This window comes from Suncus etruscus, chromosome 19 (assembly GCF_024139225.1).
Source record: "Suncus etruscus isolate mSunEtr1 chromosome 19, mSunEtr1.pri.cur, whole genome shotgun sequence".
In the NCBI taxonomy this organism is placed as follows: Eukaryota; Metazoa; Chordata; class Mammalia; order Eulipotyphla; family Soricidae; genus Suncus; species Suncus etruscus.
In genome coordinates, this window is record NC_064866.1 from 41418967 (window position 1) to 41436465 (window position 17499).

At 36.6% G+C, this 17499-nt stretch overlaps 2 protein-coding genes across 4 annotated transcripts in view; both read left to right on the forward strand.

Moving 5' to 3' along the window:
* The window catches only part of PHF20L1 (PHD finger protein 20 like 1), a 74182-nt gene extending 72632 nt beyond the window's left edge, over positions 1-1550 (forward strand). For all 3 annotated transcript variants that reach the window (XM_049765561.1, XM_049765562.1, XM_049765563.1), the window contains one exon: positions 969-1550. In XM_049765561.1, the coding sequence (XP_049621518.1) occupies positions 969-1111 (143 nt within the window). In that variant the 3' untranslated portion in view covers positions 1112-1550. The remainder of the gene's footprint in view (positions 1-968) is intronic.
* Positions 1551-12583: 11033 nt separating this feature from the next.
* TG (thyroglobulin) overlaps positions 12584-17499 on the forward strand; it is a 286547-nt gene continuing 281631 nt past the window's right edge. Inside the window, exon 1 of the mRNA XM_049765629.1 lies at positions 12584-12770. Within this exon, the coding sequence (XP_049621586.1) occupies positions 12584-12770 (187 nt within the window). The remainder of the gene's footprint in view (positions 12771-17499) is intronic.

The window sequence follows — 17499 nt, forward strand, 5'->3', positions numbered from 1 at the left end:
TAAATCAATGTTAGTAGAAATCTGGACCAGGAAACTATCGTTTCCTATTTTAGAAGAAAACAGTAGGAGAAAACACTCAAATTAAGTTCACAATGAGGTAAGGGAAATTACCACATATACTCGCATATAAGCTGACACCCCCCCTCCCCAATTTTACCCTAAAGAACTGGAAAAACTTAGTGACTCGAGTATAAGCTGAGGTGGAAAATGCAGCAGCCACCGGTAAATTTGAAAAATAAAAACATATGCCCAAAATAATTACAATAATTGAGAAATTAGTAAGTAAATACATGATTACATTTACAATACATGATTGTTTGATGTGCTGTATACCATTAACATACCGCATTAACACATAGTATTCAATGGCAACTTTAATAAAGTGAATAAACCATTTTAGACGGTAAAGCATTGTGAATAAATGCTTAAAAACCCTGAATCCTTATACTCCAAAACTCCTGATTAGAAGGATCCAGGTTTTGTAAATATTTATTTACACGACTTTACTGCCTTAAATGGGTTTTTCACTTAATTAAATGTGCCATTGAATATTGTGGGTTCAATAGTTCGGTGGCATCTAGTTCAGTTCAGCCGCCACTTGTGGACTGAGCTGAAGCACCGGGGCCCCCCTCCAGCAGACTGGAGGCACAAGACAACTGGAGACCACATGCATTGGATTCGGTGTGCGCTGCAAATAACTTGTATGAGCCTATTGCGGGTTTGCTGGGAAAACTCGGTTTATACTCAAGTATACAGGTAACTTCAAGTCACTGATAAATCTCAGGAAGGAGCAGAACTTCTAGTAGAAAGATGCTCATCGACTGGACCCGGAAGCACTTTGAGTGGATTGACTTCCCAGATAAAAGGCAGCAGAAAACAGTCTCCCTTCCTCTTCTCGTCTTCTGTGCTGTCATTGTGTAGCTCTTCTTTCAGTTCTCTGTCGGTTTACTTGTTCTCTTCTCTTTCAGTTCTCGAAAGCTGGCTTGATTTCACAGGGGAGCTGGAGCCTCCTGACCCTCTCGCAAGACTGCCCCAACTTAAGCGCCACATCAAACAGCTCCTGCTTGACATGGGCAAAGTTCAACAGATAGCCACACTTTGCTCTGTATGACAACGGTGAAAATCGAAGGAGAGGGAGAGGGGCACTGCATTCTTCAATCAAATCATTTTTTTGCTACCCACATAATAGTGGATAGTTAGAATAAGTCAAAAAGCTTAGACGTGTTTGGTCACTAACTCTGACACTTGTCTTGGTGGCACCCTGGAGAGGAAGAGGTAGAACTACTTTGACAAGCTCATATAGAGAATTAATATGAGAAAACTACAAAAGATAATGTGTTCTATGCTGAAGATCAGTAAAGTAGGTTATATTCTATACAGAGAGAATTAAGTTAGCAGGATTTTCGAGTAGTTGCTTTCATGAAGCTTGGTATTCCTGTAGGATGAAATGTGGTGCGTGAATCTAGTTTCTAGCAGAAAGACCCTTGTTTATAGAGCGGATTTTGGCCAGCAAAATTGTAGAGAAAAATTAAGTTTCTGGAGAGTTTAACTGTTACTATAAAAACAATCTTCTTTGCAGTTGATCTGGCTGCACCAAAATTTGGAATATTTCAACTTTTATAGGATCATGAGTTGTGTCATCGGTGATAATGTACTAAATCAGAAACCTGACAGTAGAATTCTCACTTCTGGAGGAAACAATTGTGGATTTTAACTTCGTTAGGGATATGTTTAAAAGACACCAAACAATTGGATTTTTGTTGCAAGCTTTAAGTTTGTTAACAACAGAATGGCTTGCGAAGGGTCACTGTGCCAAATGATACTGCTGGAAGGAGGATTTTCTATATTGTAGGATTTCTTCCACCCCAAGTTTTACATAATATCAGTCCATCACAACCTGCAACCTGTATATTAGATATACTGACTATATATACACAGATATGTATATATAGATATAATGACTATATCTTATATATTCATATACATATATATAGTTGCATTCCATATTCAGGCTTCAACATATAGTTTGATCCTGAGTATGCTTTGGTGTTTGCCTTCCAAACATAAAAATTAAAAATAAACAAAAACTGTAAATAGCCTCAGCTGGGTTGAGGAGTGACATATATCAGTAATACATAGCTGTGGGTTTTTTTTTTTTAACTGCTGGTAGCAAAATACTCGGGAAAGCTTCATTTCTGAAGATGAATTTTATTTTTAAAAAATGCATTCGCACACAGAACTTGGAGCTTCGATCACAAATGGTCAAATTCCTGAAACCAAAGGCAACCAAGTTGCTCTGTTTAGCTCTTGCTGGGGTTTGAGCGTAGGTCTTGTCTGCCAGTGCTTTTGTGAGTTGTGTGTGGCCCCCAGTGCTACGTACGCAGGGATGCGGAAGTGTGTGTGCTGTTTGAAACAAACGCCACGTACATATGTACATAATCTACACATATTTATATCTACACATATTTAGTTTTATTACTATAGCCTATAGGTTGGTGGTTAACATGAAATGTTACCTTTTAACATTGTTTTTAAAAATTTAAAAAAAGTATGTACAGGTTTTGAAACTTTTTTAAAAAGAGGAAAATAGATTGTTGAGGAGGCTATTTGGTGACATGGAACACTTGAATATTTTATGCCTCATTCTGTGTATCAGTTCTAGCAATCTGTATAAATGCATTTGAGAGCTGATATACAGTAAACTTGAATTATCTTTGATAAGAATTCATGCCATTGTACATTCAGATCTTATTTAAATTTGCAAACACTGTTCTATATGTAAGGTACTGTATGTAAAACTATTAAAAATGATTCACATATCTTAATACTTCAGTTTGCCTTTTTGCGGCCTTATATTTTAATGTAAAGGTCATTGAAAGATTGTGCTACACAGTCATTACAAATTTCGATTGCCTTTTGGATTCTTCAACTTAATAAATGTGCCAAAGATGAATAGACATAAAATACAGCCTTGTGTATTTACTAGTGATACGGTGACTTTGTCAAAGTTCTTACCAGGACATGAAGCTTTAGTAGAGGTAATATGAAATAGTTGCTTATATTTGCATATTAAATATAGAAAATAGTGCCTATATTTCATGTGAAATAAATTTGCTAATGTGTGTAGTTGAGGATTGGTTCTGCATCTTTTGTGTTTAGAAAACAGTCGTTCTGATCTTTTCCCCATTGTAGTTAAATTCAGTACACTGAACTTGTATTTTCTTTTTTTCAGAAGCAAAGCAAAAATTCTTTGTCCCAGAAACATTCGTCTCTCCAATCTTTGGTGACCATTTCAAAAGTGCACCTTTCCTATTGTGTTATCATTCATATGACTATGTTAGGAGCCAGCGAACTTGGAAGTTCCTTTAATAATTAGATCACTAAAATGTTTCTTCTGATTTTTTTTATAGATGAGTTAGAAGCCTGTTATTTAAAGTCAAATTTTAAAATCCGTTGTATCCATTATAGAGTACTTCAACAGTTGGTTAAAGCATTTTAGCAACTGATGGGCTGAGCCTTTCCTTGGGCAACACAGTGAGTTCACTTGCGAGAAAAAGGTTCATTGTGAAGTTTAAGATAAGTTGATCCCTTCGCGTGGTTTTACTTTAAAAAAACACACACACACGTAAAACTAGAAAGTGTTTCTTGATTAAAAAAACTTTTTCACTGCTACCCAAATGTAATAGAGCATTGGTGAGGATAAATCCTTTGTAAGCATGTTACTGATAAATGTAATTTGTACTTTCTCACATTTTTCTGTGGTTCTACTGACTTAAAAGTAACTTCTTTTAAAAGAAATATGGCTGTTCTCTTAATTTTTCAAATGCTCCCCATTTTCCAACACTCATGTTACTTCCATGGACTTATTTTCTCTCAGATGTTCTTGTTCCACATGTTCAAAAGGAAGCACCCCGTTTCCCCTTCAATCAACTGGATTTCCTGCCAACTCCATTCTGCTAAGAACTTTTCCCCAATTGTCCCGGCTTCTAATGTGATTTCTCCTTGCATCCATCTCGTCCTTAACAGTTCTGCTGCTTCAGAATGGATGATGTCATTCTCTTCCTTGGTCCTGCTGTGCAGTTATTCACAATTTTGTATAAAAGAGGTCATGGAAATCTAACTACTGGTCTCTGAAAATTTAGCTTTGTTTTCATTTTGATTTATCAAAATGAAGTTACCAGGCTAGAGAATTAATGCATCTCCACTGCCTCCTGTCCAGTTATGTATATATTACCTGTAGTGTCTAATTGAATTATTTGGTAAAGCAGAATCACTTTTAAGATGTGGAATCTAAAGTTTTGAGTTATTTGCGTGCTAGATAATATATGAGTGGCAGGTTCAAAATTCAAAACCTGCTCTATTCAAGTTCATGTTCTTTCCCTTTTTTCAGCAACCCTTATTACAGCTTTCCTCTAAAACCACTAGTAGCGTTTATTTAAATGCAACCTCATTGTTAAATAGATTAAGGTTGTTTTCATCTGTGTTTTCATAAAATTTTTCTCTTCTGGAAACATCTTTGTCTCTACAAACCTAGGAAATTCGCAGGATTTCTCTTTTCCTATGCTGAGACACAATTTTTCATTGAGGGTTTTTTTTTATACTCTCCAATATCTTACATAATTATGGAGGAACTATTATCATTGAGTACTAAGTTGTGTGGTGGACCAGCCACACACTTTGTAATCCTCTGCTCAAATTTTCACTCTGGAAAATTGCTCCCCATGATCCCTGTGCTTTGGTTTCTTTACCCATCAAATGGGAATCATACCTGAGTTAGGACTTGTTTTGAGAATTAAATGAAGTGCCTAGAAGTTGTTTATAATTGTAAGTTGAAAATTAAATGTAGTAGACATGCTGAATGTTATCTGTGTGTCAGCCATTAAGTTATGTGACTAGGTGTGAAATTAATGGTAAACTTATAAGCCTATGACATTTTTTTTCTCTGAGATAAACAAGGAACCAAAGAGGTCAAAGAGAATTATATTTATATGTCAATGGAGTTGAGGGATATAGATTTGGTATCTTAATATAGAGGGCCTCAAATGTTTTTTTGTCAATTACCTCTTCATAAGAATCTTGAAAAAATGTAATGCACTCCTGGTATCTCTTATCTTTTGGTACTTATCTTTTAAGTATTCAAGTGTACTTAAAGAGAGATCATCAAAAGGAGTTGAAGTATGGGAGAAGGGTGGAAAAAGACAATATAAATATGCATATAGTTGACACTGCAATGTTAATGAGATTTTGATTTTGCCATTCAAATTTGTTTATCATAGATCTGTACAATTGCAAAGTATGTGATTTTTAGTTTGTAAATATTGACATTAAACTGTATATTATCGTTTTCATTTTCCTTTCGATCTTTTTTTAACTAAAAATAACATTGCCTTATAACTTAGTTTCAAGTATGCATCATTGAAAATTAACGTGCATAATACATTTACACTAAAAGTATATTCCTTTATTATTTTTAATATATGCATTAGGGTTGGTACAGTATTGATACTTAGCATCTATTATTAAAAATTCAGAAGCTTTTAGTCTCTTGGCTTGATCCTTGGCACCATAAACATCAGTTATTGGGATCAGAGCGATAGCACAGTGATAGGCCATTTACCTTGCACGCAGCAGACCCAGGACAGACCTGGTTTTGATCCCCATCATCCCATGTGGTCCCCTGAGTCAGGAGTGATTTCTGAGCACAAAGCCAGGAGTAATCCGAGTGTCACTAGGTGTGGCCCCCAAAAAACAAAAAATTAGAGGGGCTGGAGAGATAGGATAGTGGTAGGGCATTTGCCTTGCTAGCAGCCCATCCAGGAGAGACCGGTTTGAATCCCATCATCCCATATGGTCCCCTGAGCCTGCCAGGAGCAATTTCTGAGTGCAGAGCCAGAAGTAACCCCTGAGCTCCACTGGGTATGTGTGAGACCCAAAAACCAAAAAAAAAAAAGAAGAAAAATATGTAACAGTTATTAAATATACCTGAGTAGAGTACACAGAACACAATACAATTTAAATTGGATCCTCAGCACAACTTCTTTGGCTTCCTGGCTATTGACAGTTGTGTTCTCTGTTTGAAAATACACACACAAGCTCTTGAACATGTGTAAATTTTCCCTTTTCATTTAACTTTCTAATAGGTTATTATCCTCTATTTTTTTCCTTTGCCATCTTTCACTTTAGTCCACCGAAATATAAAACTAAATTGTAATTTCAAAATGTTTAGACTGAATAGAATATGAAAAATTTACTAAGCAAACACTTAACAGTTAAAAAAAAAAAAGTAAAACTAACATCATTTAAGGTTTCAACCTTTAACTTTTTCGTTTTATTTTGGTCTCTGCCCTACTCAGAGCTTATTCGGGGCTCTTAGCGATCATTACTGATGGGGCTCAGGGGGAACATATGCAATGCTGGTGAGCATCAGGGGTTAGCTGCCTGTGAGGTAAGGGCTTTACCTCCCTATTTTTCCAACTCTTCAACATCCTTCAGTGCTAATGGAGAGAACAAATAGAAAATCAAGATACAACTTGAACAAAAGACATTTCAATAAACCTAATTTGCATTTGTAGTAATGTAAACACTTTTTTCAAGTATACATGGAACACTCAGAAATTATAAGCTATTAAACAACTATCAATATGTTTTAAAAAAACTGAAATTGTGGGGCCGGAGCAGTGGTGCGAGCGGTAAGGTGGACTGTGGTTCAGTCCCCCACATCTCATATGGTTCCCCCAAGCCAGGAGCGATTTCTGAGCACGTAGCCAGAGGTAACCCCTGAGAATCATCAGGTGTAGCCCAAAAACTAATACAAAACAAAAACTGAAATTGTGTATGGTATGTTCTCTGGTGACAATGAAATGAAACTAGAAACACCCATTGTTTAGAAATTATCCATGTGGTTTTAAATAACAGCCAGAAAAAAATAAAGTAAAATTAAAAGGTATTTTTACAGAATGAAAAGAAAATGCTAAAATTTCTGTGGTGCAGCTCAACCAATGTTCGAAGCTTTAAATGCTTAGACAGGGGACGGAGAGATAGTACGGCCATTGGGCATTTGCTTTGCACAAGGCCGGCCTGGGACAGACTCGGGTTTGATTCCCAGCACCCATATGGCCCCTGAGCCTGTCAGGAGCAATCTTTGAGCACAGGAGTAACCTCTCGGTGTGGCTCCGAAACCAAAAATAAATGAATGCTTACACTAGAAGAAAGGCAGAATATCACTGATTTTAGGATAGAAAGAAATATGTGTTGAAATCAAATACAAAAGCCAAGTTGGGAAACATCAAAACAAAAGACTGAACAGACTAATAAAATGCTTAGGTAGACTCAAAATTAGAAAGAAAATGAATATCATTGCATGCATAAGATAATTTTATAAGGTATTCCGTAAAGCTGTATGTCAATTTGACAACTTCAAAGATAAAAATGAACCTCAAAAGTCATTACCAAAACTTATTCAAAATAAAAAGTCCAATTTGAAATGAAAAAGTTCCTTTAAAATTCCAGCCTTTTTGTTTGTGTTTGCACTTGGAAAATGACAAATTAAGGCCTATAATAATAAAATAACATGAATCAATGAGGGAGACAGACACCCCCCTAAAAATAGTACAAGGTTAAGAGTAGTTTCCTGAGAAAATTATTTAGGCCTTAGAATATATAATTTGGGAAGGCAAAAATAACCAACGGGTAGCAAAAATCACTAGAAAATGGCATACATTTTAGGTGTAGAGGTCAACATACGCAAAACTGGAATTGGACATTGTCAAGACTTTATACTTTTTGCCAGTTGGCAATGTGAAGAATCCCAGTCTATGCTCTTAGTATATCCACTGAATTTTGATAGACTTACTAACTTCCCTTAGTGTCTCTGTCAACGTAAACACCCAGGATGAGGAAGCTGTATGACCAAATAAAAGGGCAGCCTGGAAACTTTACTGGTAAATTGTCACAATTTAAATTAACATTTTAAACAAAATTATATATGTTATAATAAATTTATAATTTATATTTAAGTTTATATTTAATTTATAATTTATATAATATTTAAATTTATATTTTTATATAAATATATAGTTAGATATATAAAATACCAATTAAAATTTGAAATAGATATGAGTAATTCTAAAATGTATATGGATGTGTATATGACTAGAGCAACTCAGGCAATCTTGACATAGAAAAATTTTAAGGATCTACAATTTCTAATTTGGAAGAAGGCGCTGCAATAACTAAGATGGCATGGAAGAGGAGTAAAGATTAGAACTGGGAATAAAAAACATTGAAAAATTATGGCCAATTGAATTTGCTTGTGTTGCTTCAAATCTGTCAGCAATTGGCGTTGCAGTGTCTTGTATTTCAGCCATTTTAATAGGTGTACTGTGATACTTCTTTTAATTTGCACGTGGATATTCAAATGTTCCAGCATTATTTGCAGAAAAAATGTCTCCATTTTCCCTTTAACTTAGATTATTAGCCATACTTATATAACATAGTTTTGTTCTCTGTGTGCTCTTCTCATTGCATAGATTATATATGCCCACACTTGGACAAGTATCAAATTCTTAATTACTGAAGCCAAATTTTATTTGGTAGTTATTTTATTCAATAGGTTGAAAGATTTGGTTAAAGTTAGGTGGATAGTATGATTCTCAAATTATGTTCTTTTCAAAATTGCTTTTAACCATTTTTTCTCATATTAATACAATGAAAAATACATTTAAAATATTAAGCTCGAGGGAGGGGCCGGGCAGATAGCTGGCTTCCGATGCCTTGATCCTGGAGGCTAGCTCTTCCCAGGTATGGGGTCGGGGACACCCCATTCTGGAGGCCTACTCCCCAGCTTGGGGGGGGGCTGGGAGGCTTTGCAGGCCCCCAGCAGTTCCCCTATTTGTCCCCTACTCCAGGCCTTCCCTGGTGACTGGCCCAGGTGGACTCTATTGTGGTCCTCAGGCTTTCCCCCTTTCTCTCCTGACACTAAGGGGGGGACACATGGGGTGGATGGCGGGCCAATGCAGCACTGGCGTATGTCGGGACATTATGTCGTGACATTCACTGGTTATTTTTTTTTCCCATTGGTCTCCATTTCAAAAACCACGCGGGGACAGTATATGTATATGTACCACATACATTTAAAATAAAAATGGGAGGATGGACTCTCAGGCTGGGGAGAGACCAGTACTCTTTACCTACTTGTTTACTCTCAGCGGCCTCTTGGCCTCTTCCTTCTTTCATTGTGTAACTGTGGTTGCTACCATACTAGGTTTCTGATTAGTTCCCATAGGTGACAATTGAGTCCACTGTCTTAAGCTAGATTGTTTATTTTTCCCACTTTTTATCTTTTCTCCTCTTTGTGAACTGTTCAATAAGGTATTTTGGTGAAAGAGTCCCACTTTATCTTTCCTTCCCTTTGTTATTTGTTAAATAAGGAAGTTTGTAGAAGTGTTTCTCTATTTAACGTTTATAAGAACCGAGTCAATTGGATTGTTGGACTTGTACTAGCAACCCCATAGGCATCAATCTTGCCATGTGATACAGTTCTTTCTTTGCATAGGCACATTAAAATGGGAAATTATATACAAACATGTTCTTATCTTATAGAGATGGGAACACACAAATTTTCTTAAACGGTGACAATTGTGTCCACTGTCTTAGGTTAGATTGTTTATTTCCCCCACTTTTTATCTTTTTTTCTCTTTGTGAACTGTTCAATAAGGAATTTTGGTGAAAGAGTCCTCAGTTTAATGCTTATGTTTGAACCAGGTCACGGGGATTGTTGGACTTGTTCTTGTGGCCCCCTTATGTGCTGATAACACCAGGTGGCATTATTCCTTGTCTGCATGGGCACATTAAAATGGAAAATACTATACATACAAATAAGTTCTTATCTAATAGAGATGGGAACACACAAATCTTGTGGTGCAATGGAACCTTACACCCTGAACATTGACATGATGACCTGGCACAGGCCTCAGAGATTTGGGCATTCTCCATTTACCCCCGAACCAGGGAAGCCATCTATGAAACATCCAAAGTTGTCTGGAAGCAATCCTCTACCAGGGAAGACTCTACTGCTGCTCTGACATCAATTTACTCAAAAGAGTCTTCCCCTAACACTGAGAAGATTTAAACAACAACAACGACCTGCGTACTGGACAGGGCTTTCTGCATTGCCCTTTAATTGTGAGTTGAAATTAGACGCCGCTCCACACAATCCTGACTTCAATGTAGGATATACAGATTCCAGGATCTTCAATACAAAAACATGATACCAACAACAGAGACTGTTTGAAAAAAATAAAACTGTATAGGCACTACAGACAGTGACCTAGATTGGACAAACTACTTTGTCTGGAGCCTAGAATTGGTCTTAAGTCAGGAAACTTCAAGGGTAGGGTTTCCTTGTATTTAGGCCAAGGTTTTTCCTTTCCATGTCCCCCATACTTTGGTGGGCCCATGCAAACGATAACTGCCACTCTAACACTGTTTTTACAATGCTCCTTTGACTCTTAACCTTTAAGAAACCACTAGTAAAAATATCTGGAACTGCATTTTTGTTTTTGTTTAGCTTCAATTTCTATTCTTGAATATGTCTGTTGGTGTTTTTTGCTATTTGTTCCATTAAGTCTTGAATGGCTGTGAGATTCTAAAAGTATTTTTATTTCCTCTGGATGATCCAATTTAGTTTTATAAAATTGTGCATACTAATCTATTATGGTTATTATATCACTTGTACATTATCCCTTTTCATTTATTATCCAATAAAAAAAAAACACAAACCAAAAAAAATTAAGCTCAAATTGCCAACTTCTTAAAATGAAGAAAACTGGATCTCAGAATGAAAAGAACACTATTGAAAAACTGGTAAAATTCATTTAAAATCTGTAATTTAATTAATAGTATATCAGCGATAGTGCTTTTTTTTTTTTAGCTTTGAGCATGCCAGAAATGTTATGTAAATGTTAAGTAAATGAAGTTAACTAAAAGGTACATAGAGAATTCTACACTATTTCAACTTCTGGATAAGTTTAAAAATTGTTTAGAATAAAATATAAAGGAAAACAGGATGACACAAAGAAAAGCTTAATGTAAGTTACAGACTTTAGGTAATAGTGTATGAATATTGGTCTATTAATTGTAACAAATATAACCCAGGTGCAAAATTTTAATAATAAGGAAAAGTGTGGAGGGGGGTCTTAATGAGAACTATACTAGTGTTTCTGTCAATCTAAAACTTAAAGTCTCTCACCTAAATATATTAAAGAAAAGTGGATAAAGGGATGTTTTCCATATTTAAATTTTCAAAAGTAAGTAAGATTAATAAGTAAGTTAATTAAATCTTTTAATTTAAATCTTTTTCCTTCAAATACTCTGTCTCTAGGAGTCAGTCTTGCCTAGAAAATAAAGGGGAAATGCTATCATTGAGAATGTATGTTTTTTTCTTAGAATCAGCAGAGGAACACCAAAAGATTGAAAACTTAAATAGATCAAAAGAGTATTGCTTGGGAGAACACTGAAACTTAAAAAGGCAGACTGGCCAGATTGAGAACAGAAAATTAGTTTTTTGTTTTTGTTTTTTATTTTGGGGCCACACCTGGTGATGCTCAGGGGCCACTCCTGGCTATGTGCTCAGAAATCCCACCTGGGTTGGGGGACCATATGGGACACCAAGGGATCGAATTTCGATCCATCTAAGGCGCTGTAGCGAGAGTAAGGCAGATGCCTTATCCCTTGTGCCACTGCTCCGGCTCCGGAAAATGAGACTTTTATAAGAAAATTTATTTTATTGAAACCATTGTGATTTACAAAGTTTTTATAGTTGAAGTTCAGCTATACAGTGAATCAGGGTCATTCTCACCACCAGTGTCAACTTTCCTCCACGAATGATTCCAGAGTGCATCCTATAGCACCACCCCCCCTTTACACCCTGGTCTGCCAGTATCAAAGGCCCATTTAAGTTTAGATTGTTAAAATTTTAGTCTCTTGTTTCTATTGTCATTGACTTTGCTTGAGTATTTAGTTCTGTCCTCCTTTTCTCCAACAATGCACCTGAGACCACTTGGCCTATGGCCCACATCTTTTCTTTTTTCCGTTCTTCTTAATTTTATAGAAAAATGCATAAATATGAGGTAAAACAAGTAATCCGTGTCCCAAGGTTCTATGAAAAAAGGTGGGGGCTTTATTTAAAAGATAAAAAAAGAAAACATTGAAAAGAAGAAAAAAAGAGGGATAGCATTTATTTTTTTGGCATAGGGGAAGAAAAAATTGGGGAAAATAGAAAGGAAAAACTTTTGGCTTAAAAACAGGAAGACCATACCCATGAAACATCCTGCCTTAAGATCAAATACAAGCTCTGGGCATATTAAGTTGTCTAACCCCAAAATCTTTCTTCATGGTTCCAGTAAAACTTCTTAAAGTTATTGCAGTATCGTTTCTGTAATGAGAGATCTTGGTTTTTGCACAGATCCTATGTTGAAGTCAGAGTGTCATGGAACATCTGGTTTCATCACATCATTATGTGGTAATGCAGGGAAATATGCACTGAAAGCAAGTTGTTGCTGTTTCGAAGTCATCAGGGTGTGGTATGAAGCCATCTGAAGCAAGTCAGTGCCAGGGCAGCATTAGGACTTTCCCCAGTAGACGTCTGATTCCTGGTTGCTGGTGCAGAAAACCACGCTGGTTTCATAAATGGACTCCAAGGTTCAGCGATGAATGCCTAATGTCTGATTTTCTGAAGCTTAAGCCATGTCGCTATGACAAATGTTCAATGTGTAAGGCCCCACAGCAATATAAAGTATATGTGTTCCTATCTTTCTTAGATAATAACTTGTTTGTACACATAAAATTTCCTCCATTTTAATGTGTCTGTGCAAAAAGGAACAATAGCACATGATACCACTGGTGCATATGGGGGTAAAAATAACAAGCAAAACAATCCCTATAACCTGGATCTAACAAAAACTCAGAACCCAAGAGAAACTTATCTACTAGAATTTCCTACTAAAAAAAAAAGAAATCCAAAAACAGGATGGGGAAAACTACATCTACATAAGGAAATACACAATAAGAATTATACCTATTAAGGAAATACATCGAAAGAAATATATGAAGGAAATATACATATTCCCTTTCATTTCTTTTGAAATAGTTTGGGGAGAGGGGAATAGAACCTGAAACACAGTTTCAGCCTGCAACATAGTCTTCTGGAGTCTGAAAAATGGCTCCTAACTATCATGGATCAGGAAATATCCTCAAACTTGGATTTTCTCAAAAGCTGAATCTTGTAGCCAGCAATAGTCTACAGTGAAGGAAGGAGGAAAATTTGCCTCTGAGAGCAAATCAGCAGCAGTAGAGGTGGCAGCTTCTTCCCAGGCTGAGCCAAGGTGGGCTGGGAAGCTGTCTTTTTGCTTTGGGAGCTGATTGGGGTGAGGGGAACAATCTGGATCCCAGGAACTTAGGACAAAAAGGGTAAAATAGGGAGAAATAACAGATCAGGGGTGAAAGAGTGAAAGGATAGGAAATGATTTTTAGAGTGGCAAGAAGGGGAGGGCTATATATAACAGGGAGAAGGAATATATACAACATTAGACATAAAGGTGGCCAATATATACACTCATAAACAGACCTATACAGACAATTAAGATCTATCTGTAGGTTGCGGTTAAAGAACTGACCCAAGTCAGCAAGTCAGGTGGAAAAGTTTTTCATTTACTAGACAAATCATCATTGATGAGGGTAAACTTCACTAAAGGAAGACTTCCTGGGTTAGATTGTGCATAGAGTATTCTTAAAACAAACCTATTTTTTGAGTCTAGAGTTCTAAGCACTAATGAGCATTGTAAAAAGAGTCTGTACCATGAATTATTGTCTAACAGGTCTTGAGCATCTAAGTCCCTTTCCTGGAAGCAAATTGAAATCATGATCATTACGATATAATAGTAAACTAGATTGAATTGTGCAATGACATACTCCGTGAATGAGCACTGTTGCAAGAGTATATGACATGCAGTTGCCCATATCAATATTATCTGTGACATAAACATTAAATCATATTATCAGCCCTTATCAAATAGAAAACAAATTAACATATGTGTCAACACCTTATCTTAGTGAGCACTGCATTTTTGAGTATAATATAGCAGTGCAATTAGAAACCAAAGAGACCAACATATATCTCCAAGAACCACTGTAAAGAAAAGGATTAAAGAGTTATTATAGAAATATTAAAATTAAAACACTAGTACTGTAGTGGGTGTTCATGTCTTCCAAATGCATTCTGTATCTGATTATGTGGATAAAAGTATTAGAACATTATTATAGACATCTATAAAGAGTAGTTAATTGAAAGCTTGCTCAATCTAAACAGTGGTATCCTTTGCTGAAGGTTTCTTTGAAGAAAAGAATAGAATAGAAGTTTCTGTGTGTGTCATTTCCCACTCACTTCATTTTCTTCTACTCACTATACTCTGGGGTCAACAGTGTTCAAGAAAACTATCATTTAGACCATTGTGTTTCTTCGTGCAGTTATTCTAAATACCACATATAAGTGATATCAATTCTATATCCTCCTTCTTCTGGCTTACTTCATTTAATGTACTATCTTCGAGTTCCCTCCAGGTTGCTGCAAATTTCATGATTGCCTCATTTCTTTCTTTTTTCTTTTTTTGTTTTTCAGGCCACACCCGTTTGATGCTCAGGGGTTACTCCTGGCTAAACGCTCATAAATCGCCCCTGGCTTGGGGGGATCATATGGGACGCCGAGGGATTGAACCGCGGGCCTTCCTTGGCTAGCGCTTGCAAGGCAGACACTTTACCTCTAGCGCCACCTCACCAACCCCAATTGCCTTATTTCTTACAGCTATGCAGTATTCCATTGTATATATGTACCACATTTTCATGATCCACTTATCTATTGTTGGACACTAGGTTTTTCCAAGTCTTAACTATTGTACTGAGTGCAACAATGAACAGTGGTATAAATACATTCTTTTTAGATGAATGTTTTTCTGTCCTGGGGATAGGTACCCAAAAGTGGGATTGCTGGGTCATAGAGTAGCTTATTTTTGAGATTAGTGAGAACCCCCCATACTGTTTTCTTTAGGGCTTGCATAGGCAGCATTCACATCAGCAGTGGAGGAGTTTCTTTCTTACCACATCAGCCCAACGGAGATTGTTCCCAGTATTTCTGGTATGTGTCATCCTCCTGGTGTAAGATACTATTTTATTGTCTCAATTTGAATTTTCCTAATAATAAGTAATGAACACTTTTTCATAAATCTGTTAGTCATCTGTGGGTCATCAGAGAAGTGCCTGTTCATTTCCTCTCCCCACTTTTTTTTTATGAGTTTTTAGGTTTTGTTGAGTTAACCTTTGTGAGTACTTTGTATATCTTAGATATCAAACCTTTACCTGTGTTGAATGCAAAAATTTTCTACCATTCAGTTAGGTGCCTTCTAATTTTAGCCTGTGTTTCTTTTGCCATATGGAAAAATATTAGTTTGATGTAGTCCCTTTTATTCAGATTTGATGATACGATATACAACATATATTGCCATTGGCATCCTATTGTTGAAAACTTCTTTGAGGTCTAGTCTTGGAGTGTTCTTCCTGTTTTCTTCAATAAAGTTTATGGATTCAGGTCTAATCTAAAGATCTTCATTTCAATTTGATTTGACTTGTGTAAGATGGGAGATATAGATCAATCTTTAATTTCTTATATGTGTTGTCCAATTGTTCCAATTGAAAGGACTGTTTTTGTTTCATTTCAAATTCTTGGCTCCTGGGTCTGGAGAAATAGTATGGAGGTAAGGCGTTTGCCTTGCATGTAGAAGGATGGTGGTTCAAATCCCGGCATCCCATATGGTCCCCTCAGCCTGCCAGGAGTGATTTCTGAGTGTAGAACCAGGAGAGCCCCTGAGCGCTGCTGGGTGCAACCCAAAACCCAAATTCTGGCTCTTTAGTCAAAGATTAATTGACTATATGCTTGGAGGTTTGTCACTGGATATTCTGACTGACCCATTGATATGAAACTCTGTCTTTGTTTCAATAGCAAGCTGTTTTGATCACTATGGCTTTGTAGTAGAGCTTCAAATTAGGTAATATGATACCACCCAGTTTCTTGCTTTTCAATATTAATTTGGCTATCCTAGGTCTTTTATTTTTCCACAAGAACTTTACAATTGATTTTTATAAGTTTTTGAAGAACGTTGTTTATATTTGAATAGGGGTTGTGTTAAATTTATATAGTAGTTTAGACAAGATGGCCATTTTGATGGTTTTTATTCTTCCAATGCCTGATCATGGAATGTTCTTCCATTTTCTTAGATCTTCTTCAACTTCTTTCTAAAGCGTTTTGAAATTTTCTTGATAAGAGTCTCTCACTCGATTGTAGGTTAATTCCAAGCTACTTGATAGTTTGGGAAGCTATTTTAAATGGGATGATCTCTTTCTCCCCTGAGTCGTTATTTGTATTAAGGAATGCGACTATCTTATGTATATAGACTCTGTAGCCAGTAAAGTTTACCCTCACCAATGATAATTTGCTTAAAAAATTGGAAAACTTTTCCATCTGTCTTTGTGTTTATATTTTTTAAGAATGTACTTCCAGTGACAAGCACAAGCAAAGAATTCTACTGAGTAGGGTATAAAATGATTACTCCAACAACTCTCCTTTATTGTGCTTATAGAAAATGCAGAACTATGAGGCAAAATAAAGTAATTCATGTACCAATGTCTTATGCAAAGGATGGTAGCCCCCAACTGAAATATAAAATAGGTGGCAGGTGTTTTTTTTTATTTTGCATAGACACAGCAAAATTTGGGGAAATAGAAAAAAAATCCTTTGCCCTAAAAACATCATGTCCTGCAACAAGAACAACTACAGGCTCCAGGCAGATGAAATTTTTTTAGCCCGAGGTCTTTCGGCATTTTCCTAGGCATTCTCTATCATGATTGTTGCTTCAGAATTAGAGATCATGATTTTTGTACTGATCCTATGTAGAAGTCAAGGTGTCATGAAATGTCTCCTGGATTTATCTCACCATTATGTAGTGTGGCATGTAAACTTGCCCTAAAAGCAATTTGTTGCTGGTTTTTAAGTTGGCATAGGAACCCACCATGGAAAATGTTGGTGCCAAGGCAGCACTAGGGCCTCAAGTTGAAGTTTGATTCCTGGTGATGGTACAGAGCCCATGCTGTTTCCAGAGATGGGTCCCAAGGTTCAGGGATGAACTCCAAATGTCCAAGTGACTGAGCCTAAGTCAAGTCACTATGACAAACGTTCAGGGTGGAAGGCCCCTGCAATCTTAAATTCCAAGATCCTGGAAGGAGAGATAGCACAGTGATAGAGCATTTACCTTGCATGTGGTTGACCCAGGGTGAGCCTGGGTCCCCCAAGCCAGGAGCAATTTTTGAGCACAGAGCCAGGAGTAACCCCTGAACATCACTGGATGTGGCCCAAAAAAACAAAAATTTCCTAGACACTATACCTACAAGATAGGA